Raw genomic sequence first — 9,045 nt, 5'->3', positions numbered from 1 at the left:
TGCTGCTAATGCTACTAATGCTAATGCTACTGCTTTTGATGCTACTGCTGCTGCTACTGATGCTAATGCTGATAATGCTAATTCAATATCTGCTAATGCCGCTAAAGCTACTGCTGCTAATGCTAATTCTCGTAAAGTTTATTTTAGCTAAGTTATGTTATGCTACAATTAGCTAGCCTTTTGGTATTTTTAGCTAACCTTTTACATCTTTAAGGTTGTGATGCTTCTAGCTAGCATTTTGGTACTTTTAGTTTTTGTTGTTAGTGTTTTGCTAGTTTCAGCTCAGTTTCAGCTGCTTCATCATCATCCCTCGGGGCTCAGATGTCCTCACTGTTAATATTTCTGTAGTTTTTGAGTTTAGAGCCATAATTACACATCTATACAGTTTTAACTTTCTGTAAAGGTGTTTCCACCAAACATCTCACAGATCTTCAGTCAAACCACAGACTTCAAAGAACATTTTTTCTAATAAATGTTGGAATAATAACCATCATCTAAGGTCTGTGGTAACTGAGTGAATGAAATTAAACTCATCTGAATCAGAGGAATGAACTCTTTGGGCTCCGACTGGAGATCAACATTGATTTTATTGTTTGCTAAAACCTTCGTTTTTGTACCTTTGTACCTTCTGTTCACACAGAAACTCCCAGAGATTTCTACAACCGTCTTTCTGTGGATTTCAGAAACTTCATCTGTTGCCATTTTTAAACAACATTAAAAGGAGCTTAAATGTTCTGACATCAGGCGGATCGTCTGTTCGTAATCACAGGTTTGGGTTCGTACAGTTTTAAAGGTGTAACCGTTAAAGTGAACCTGCTCTAAAAATAACTGGGAGCGCACGGCGCCACTTCCTGTTTACTTCCTGTGGTTTCTAAACGTCTCGACGTGAGAGCGTCATCTGTGGCTCTTTAAAGGCCGACGTCTGACAGCTGGAAGATCGGGGACTGATTCGAGACGGCGTCTTAACGAACGAACAAACGATTCTCCGTCGCTCGGTGAGTCACTCCCTGTTGCCGTGCCGACGAGCACACCTGGCTCCTTTCAGACAAAGAATGTGTATTTGGTTTCACTGCGACACACACACACACACACACACAGCAGATCAAAGAGCAGCTGTTTACAACAACAACAGCAGCAGCAGCAGCGCCGCACATTGCTGCGTCGCCTCCGGCGGTGAAATAAGGACGACGCTGCAGCGAAACACGAGACTTCACGACTCGGAGACGAACCTGCGCTGAGCCCACAGAGTGACCCGGGTCAGAACCTGGATCAGAACCAGAACTTAATCCAACAGACAAACCAGCGGACACAACCAGGAACAGAAGGGTCACCTGGAGGAGCAGAGAGGAGGTTTACCTAAGGGGTCACCCGTGACCTTTGACCCCATCAGGTGTCTGGCTGTGCAGTTAGGTGACCTTTGACCGGATCACCGCCTGAATCTAACCTCTGTTTCCTGAGTCATCCTGTCCTCAGAGAGACAGGAGCTCCTGATTATCTCGTCATCCCTGGAGGTTCTGCAGTTTTGTCGTTAGTTATTCTCTAAACGAGCTCATCAGGCGGACGTTTGACCCTTTCAGCTACATAAATAAAGTTGCTGCTGCTGATTAAATGGTTCAGGAGTTCTTCTGCAGCTGAGGTCGTCGTGCTTCCTCCGGTCGAACCTGCAGAACGTAGAGCTCCAAGCTTTAAACTGGGAGGAGCAGATTAACCTCCCTCCCCTCCCTCCTGAGGGTCATTGGGGTCTGTTTGTCTGGCTCACAGAGACACGTTTGGGTCACACGCATGAAGAAAAATATGTCTGAATAAATAAAGTCAGTTGAGCTGAACGTTACGGTTAAACTAACCGTAGACAGAAAGCCCGTTAATGACCTTCTGAAGCAGAGGATCCTCTAAAACCTGCAGGACCCAAACGGTTCTGGAACACAGACTCCAGGAGGAAACGTCTGATTTAAAGTTTTGGTTTGAAACCTTGTGAGTGAAGGTGTTAGGTCCTCGTGGATTCACGTGGAGGAGCTCGCTGTAATCTGCAGCTGTGAAAACACCCCAAACACATCTGAGAGCGTGTGTGTGTGTGTGTGTGTGCGCCCGTACCGTCAGGGGGTTGTGGTTGTTGTTGCGAAGCGGCGGCAGGGCGACCGGCGACGTCGTCTGAGAGCCGCTGCGAGCGGGAGAGCAGACCGGCTCGCCCGATTTGCCTGGAGGACAGAGAGAGAGAGTCTGAGGAACGCCGAGGAGATTCCTGATGTCTGCTGACGGCTGAAGACGCTTCTGTGGGTTTGTTTTTGTTTTTTACATTCCTTCAGTCTGGAGCTCATTCATTTACGGAGAACCGCCTCAAACATCCATCTTTGTAAACGACTAAAATCCACACAAAAAGGGTTTCATCGTCAGAATAAAAGAGAAAAAACAGCTTTCACCTCTAAATATCTGCACAAATGTAGGCGTTTTATTTATTACAGGTAATATCAATAAAGATTGCAGCATCTAACCTCACAGTCAGGAATAAAACAAAGATAAATCTGTTTCATCTGCCTTTTATCGCGTCTCTTTCAAACAAACTTTAAGGTTTGAGTTTTCTGCTGAAACCTGAAGAAACGAGGACGAGGAGCTTTAAGCCTGATCTCTAATGAGCCTCTGTTGTGAGGAGAGGGAGTTTAATCTGCAGGTGAGTCCTTCTGTTCTGCAGCTGAAGCCGTTTCTCTTTCAGGTCAAACAGAGAAGAAGAACAGACGCTTCTGGTTTTTAACCTTTTCTTGGATTTAATGTCCTGGATGACCGAGGAGCTGCAGCAGCAGGAAGAGACGACCAATCAGGCAAACTCCAAATCTCCCAGAACTGGTTTTAAGTTTGGATTAAAACAATAATAATAACTGATTTATGATCTGAATCTGCTAAGAACAGAATATGATGCTGAGACCAGAACAGCCAGAGGTGAGAGAAACGAAGGATTCGATCGTTTTATTCTTATTTTGGGAATAAAGGATATCTATCCGGTCAGGATTAATGAAATAAATAAATATAAATTCTCCTAAATCAGCTGGAACTGGTCTCTGAGGAGAACAGTCTGCAGATGGACTTGCTCTAATGAGGATGAAGGCTTTAATTTAGCCCGATAATCTCCTCCTCGACCGCGGCGTGCAGAGGTCAGAGGTCACGGCTGATAACAACAAACTTTGACCGACTTTCCCGTCAGCACGATTTCAGAATAAGAGCGTGAACTCAGAGCGAGAAGCAGAACGTCGCTGTTCTGCTAAGCAGCTAAAGGCTAACATTAAAGACAGCTAACAGCTAAATGTAGCTAAAAGCTGCTCCGGCACCCGAGGTTCAGATCTGAGCTGAACGGGACGAAGATCTTAGATTAAAGTTATCAAAGTTTTTTGTGTCCGTTCCCACAGATCAGCGGTTCTGATCCAACCCGTTTGGACTGGAAGAGAGCCTCGCAGGCCACCGTCCAGCAGCAGGTTCAGACAGATGGCCGCCGTCTTTAATCCCAGCGCTCGCCGTAATCCTGCTAATGAGGACGACTGGACAGAATGGGTCCAAACGCGTCTCCGCGGTTCTGACCGGGAAGTTCTCCGTAAACAGGAAGTCGTTTAAAGACGATGGGACAACAAATAACTGATGACATCATTTCTGCTTCCAGAGACGAGAAAATCTGTTTGATTCAACAAAATAAATCAGTTCAGAACCGACCCAGTCTGAAGACACCAACAGAGACCAGGGACAGGCAGAGACAGCGGGGACAGGCAGAGAGACACCGGGGACAGGCAGAGAGACACCGGGGACAGGCAGAGAGACACCGGGGACAGGCAGAGAGACACCAGGGACAGGCAGAGACACACCGGGGACAGGCAGAGACACACCGGGGACAGGCAGAGACACACCGGGGACAGGCAGAGAGACCGGGGACAGGCCTGGAGTTGTCCAACCCGCTCCGGGGACGAGCTCCACTCTGTCCGGTGAACTCTGACCCAAATTCAACCTGACGGTCAGATTATCAGAATCAAAAATGGCCGCCTGCGGAGACACTTCCTGCCTGAAGGAGACGTGGACTGATCGTCCCTCAAACAGCAACAAACATAAAAATGTGTTAAAATCAGATTATAACCTCAGTTTTCTTCAACTTTAGCTTTTAGCAGCCGATTTATCTTTCAGCTGCTGTTCGGCTCGTTTATCCTGACAACATTCAGCGCTCCTTCGGCTGATTCCTCTGGTTTGTTTTGGTTCTGTCCTCCCTGACGGGACAAAGAGTCAACATGCTGTCTGAAGTTTACTGAGGACAGATGAAGGAGAAGTGTTCAGATTTCCCGTTTCGGAGCAGGAAGTGAACGCAGCGCTGGAAGGAGTGAACCGGAGTTCCGTTCCTCCGGTGGAACTCTGTCGGTTCTCGTTGGTTTGATTAAATAATCCGTCGCCTGAACTGAGAACTGTACTTTTCCAGAACCAGTTGGACCGGTATCCGTCAGCGAGGAAGAATCTGAACCATCCTGCTGCGAGGAGGACGCACGCCGTCCTCCTCCATCATCGCACGGCCCCTAAATGCTGCGGAACCGGAACACGAGCCGACGGAACCGCAACGGGAACGTCGGGCTCGGTTCTGGTTCTGAAACACGAAACGGGTCTGAGGGGAGTCGAGCCGTCAGAGTCCAGGTCTCTGAAAACCCTCAAAGCGAACTAGGCTGATTCACCGAAAAACTCTTTAGAAGATGGCCGCCACACCCAACTGTCCTTAAAACAAAACTGTCTCTAACTGGGTGAATTTTACAGGCATCGAGCTAAACTTCGGTGTGGTAGTAGCTGAGACTGAGCCACAACTTACACTCCGACTGCCGATTCACTACTGGAGTCAGCCTTCTTTGTCTGTTAGCAAAATATCTCCAGAACCACAGGATGGAGTTTAAAAAAACTTACAGGAAATAATCATTTGATGACCCTCTACAACTGATTAGGTTTTGGAAATTACCCAATACAAGATGGCCGCCACAGCTAATCATTGTTAGGAAGCACAGTTGGTTTTATAGATATTGAGCTAAGACTTGGAGTGGTAGTAGCTGAGAGTCATCCGAACGACAGCAGCCCGAGATCCGGTTCTGCTCACAGACTGGGAGGTGCCAAAGCCTCAGGTGGTAGTTTTATACCAGCGGCGTGTCGCCACGGCAACGGTGGGTGAGACGTGCCGGTGAAAGGGCTTGGCCCGCGGGCCGTAAACCGGGTCGGTCTGGGTCACGGGAAAAACCGCAGAGCAACAGAACCGAGCCGAGCGTCTGAGAGGTTTCCTCAACAGGAAGTCCCGAGTGTTGAATAATTTATCCTCCAGCTTCTCGTCAGACTGAACACAGAACTCAGCAGAACCAACGGAACCATCAGAACCAGGAGAGGAAACCATGTTTACAGGAACAACAACAACAACAACAAGGCTTTAAAAGCTCTGTTTTCCTGAGCACAGTGAACACAACACAAGCTTTAACTCAAACCACCTCATGTTGAGGAAACTGTTACAGCCGTTTGGATCAAACCTGGAAGATGACCCTCAGCTACTACCACACCAAATTTATATTTATATTTATTATAGGCACTTCTGTGAGTAGCTGTAGCGGCCATCTTGAATCAGGTTGGCTCCATAGTTAAAATCAGCCTTCGGAGCAGTTTGTCCAGTTTTTACTTTCTCTCAGTTAGCCTTTTGTTACCGTTAGCTTGTAGCTAGCCTTTTAGCCATCCTTTGCTACGCTGGTGGAGATTCTCAGTCCTCCAGGAGACGGAAAACTAAAAGTTTCAAAACAAAACAGCTGGAGTTCTAATCTGGAGTTAAAGACGAGAGCTTCCTGATTTCAGAGCTGCAGAGAGTGGAGCTCCAAGCTTTAAACTGCACGGTGCTCCGTTCCTGCAGCTGAACTCCCCTCCCTCCTGAGGGTCATCAAGGTCTGTGCTTATTGGAGTGAAACTGACTGGGGATCAGGCTTAATGCTCCACTGGAGGTTTTAGAAAGTTGAAATCTGAGACCTCCTCCTCTGCTTCAAGTTAGTTTCTGTTGTCCCCCCTCTCTGTCCAAAGAGTGTCCTTGTCCTTGAGGTGGAGGTCCACAGCTGGGTCTGGTACCTGTTCAGACCTCGTTATGGGAGAAACTAAACAGGATTAGCCCTTTACTACTTTAGCTTTCAGCTAGCATTTTGGCACTTTTAGCTTTTGTTCTGCTACTTTTAGTCGTTTTTACTTTTAGCTTCTAACCAGCCTTTTGATCATTTCAGCTAGACTTTTGCCATTTCTAGATCCTTCTGGTACTTTACCTTTTAGCTAACCATGTACTACATTTAGCTCATGTTCTGCAAACTTTAGATATTGGCAAGCATTTTTCCACTTTCAGCTGCAAACTTGTCTTTTGCTACTTTTAGCTATCCTGGCACTCCACCTTTCAGCTAACCATTTGCTGTTTATTGCTACCATTTAGCTATTTTTAGCTACAAGCTAGACATTCCCTACTTTTAGCTTCCAACTAGCCTTTTGTTACTTTCAGCTATCAGTCTGCCACTTTAGCTTTTAGCCAGGTTTAGCTACTGTTAGCTAACCATTTACTACTTATAGTTAGCCTTCTGCTACTTTTAACTTACAGCTTTTAAGTTCTTGCTAGCCTTCTGATATTTTGAACTGGGCTTTTGCTACTTTTAGCTGCTAGCTAGACATTCCCTACCTTTACCTTCCAACTAGCCTTTTATTACTTTTAGCTACCCATCTGCCACTTCAGATTTAAGCCAGGCTTAGCTACTGTTAGCTATTAGCTAGACATGTCCTACTTTTAGCTAGCTGTTGTTACTTTTAGTTATCCAACTGCCACCTTAGATTTTAGCTAGGCTTAACTACTGTTAGCTAACTACTTACTGCTTAAAATTAACCTTTTGCTAATTTTAACTTACAGGTTTTAACTTCTAGCTAGCCTTCTGATACTTTGAACTAGCCTTTTGCTACTTTTAGCAAAGCTTCTGTTTCTTTTAGCAGTTTAGCTGTTTTTAGCTTCATTCGGGACTTCATTCTGTTTCAGAACAGCTCGTTTCTGTAGCTTGGAGCTAACAGTTAGCCGCAGCAGCCGCTTTTAACACGGGAACAGAATCATGTGTAACACCTCCATAAAAACGGGCTTTAATCCGGATTCACACCGAAATAAAAACACTTCTATAAACCCGACTGACCTCAGCCCGACGACAGGAGCCTCTTTCTTCCTGCCAACCGAACCTGGAGGCCAGAAATCACCAGGCAACCGAACAACACACACAGAACCCGGCACCGAACCCGAGCCGGAGCCGAGCAGGTCCGGGGAAACGGAACCCTCACAAAGGCGACCCGAACCGTAAACCCGGGTTCTCCTGCTGCTGTCACTTCTCCTCTGGGCTAAAAATAAACCTGACAGACCGGGAGGAACACGTCCAGACCGGACCTGCTTCGCGTCTACCCGTCCGCTCTCAGAACCCGTTTCTGTTCCGCCCCAGATAAACTAATCAGCAGAACCGGACCGGACCGAGAGGGGGTTGCCAGGTAAGCCAGCAGACCCTCAGCCCTCCCTGCAGGGAGTTTCCTGCCCGAGCCTCCCCTCCCCTCCTCCTCCTCCTCCTCCTCCTCCTCCTCCTGCCTGCCCACGACCAGAACCGAACCGAACCGCAGACCCGGCAGCGGGGCGCCTCCAGCGCAGCGGCCGGGTGGGAGCGCTCCTCCGCCGGGAGCAGGAGCTGAGCTCACCCGTCGGGAGGACCGAGGCTCCGGGCTTCTTGGTTAACATGGCGGCCGCTCCTCTCCTCTGCTCTCGGACGAGCAGGACGCCTCCTCTTCCTCCATCTTCAGCTCCTCCTCTTCCTCCTCCTGTTTCTCCTCCTCTTTTAAAACCCTCCGTCTTTAAAACCGGTTTCCATCCTGCTTTGTCACTTTTATACGGAGCCCCGTAAGGGTCAAATCGGAAAAATCTATGTATTTTTTTTTTTGCGTTTCTGACAGGTGTCCTACTGAGGTATTAATCCTGAATGAATCTGTTCTCAGCCAGGTTCTGGTTCCTGTCAGGGAGCTCCAACCTCCTGGAGTTTCTGATTGACAGGGACACAGATTGGCATGTCTCTTCATGGAGGACAGGGTGAGTTTGTCCCACTTCTCGGCCTCCCCGGGACAGTTTGCTCCAGACTCCGACCGATCGTAGAACCTCGGATCCAGGAGGAGCAGGGTGGGGGTCATAGTTTGACTCTCCAGTCTGCATGTGTTCCCCGAGGCCTTTTCAGGGCTACCCAGTTCCTGCTTGGTTCGGTTCTGCATGTAGAACCAAAGCTGCAGCTGTGTCCAGATTCCTGGCACAAAGTCGAGCTCCTTCTTGGGGGGGTAGGACTCCGCCAGGGCTGTCCCCTGTCTCTGATCCTGTTTGTGGTGTTCGTGGACAGGATCTTAAGTCGTGGAGAGGAGTGTGTCCGGTTTGGGAACCTCAGGGTCTCTGCTTTTTGCAGATGACATGGTTCTGTTGGCGTCTTCAGGCCATGACCTTCCCTCCGGGTCGGGGGTGAGTCTCTGCCTCACCTGGAGGAGTGACGGATCAATGGAGCCTCGTTTTCAGTAATGAGGGAGTCGCTTCGATCGGGTCGGTTCTGGGTTTCCTGGTTCCAACCCTCAGCTGTGGTCCTGAGGTTTGGATCAGGACCCAAAGAACCAGATCCTGGATCCAAGCAGCTGAAAGGAGCTTCCTCCGAAGGTCAGAGATCAGGTGAGGAGCTCGGATCAGAGCCGCTGCTCCTCCTCATCGAAAGGAGTCAGCTGAGGAGGTTCATCTGATCAGGACGCCTCCTGGACGCCTCCCTTTGGAGGTTTCTCAGGCATGTCCCACTGGGAGGAGACCTCGGGGCAGAACCAGAACTCCCTGGATCCTCTCTGGTCTGGGAACACCTTGGGATCCTCCAGGAGGAGCTGGAGGAGGTCTGGGTTTCTGTCCTGGACCTGCTGCCTCCTCGACCCGACCACAGATCGGAGGTGGATGGATGGATGGATGGACGGATGGACGGATGGACGGATGGATGGATGGATGGA

At 48.6% G+C, this 9,045-nt stretch overlaps 1 protein-coding gene across 1 annotated transcript in view; it reads right to left on the bottom strand.

Moving 5' to 3' along the window:
- Positions 1-7,834, bottom strand: part of dyrk2 (dual-specificity tyrosine-(Y)-phosphorylation regulated kinase 2) — an 18,081-nt gene extending 10,247 nt beyond the window's left edge. The window contains exons 1-3 of the mRNA XM_037981384.1: positions 7,726-7,834; positions 1,845-2,195; positions 1,230-1,264 (exon numbers count right to left, since the gene is read on the bottom strand). Coding sequence (XP_037837312.1) covers positions 1,230-1,264; positions 1,845-2,195; positions 7,726-7,765 — 426 coding nt within the window. The 5' untranslated portion in view covers positions 7,766-7,834. The remainder of the gene's footprint in view (positions 1-1,229; positions 1,265-1,844; positions 2,196-7,725) is intronic.
- Positions 7,835-9,045: the final 1,211 nt, after the last annotated feature.

This window comes from Kryptolebias marmoratus, linkage group LG18 (genome assembly GCF_001649575.2).
Source record: "Kryptolebias marmoratus isolate JLee-2015 linkage group LG18, ASM164957v2, whole genome shotgun sequence".
Classification (NCBI taxonomy): Eukaryota; Metazoa; Chordata; class Actinopteri; order Cyprinodontiformes; family Rivulidae; genus Kryptolebias; species Kryptolebias marmoratus.
This window is presented reverse-complemented; position numbering and strand designations above follow the sequence as displayed.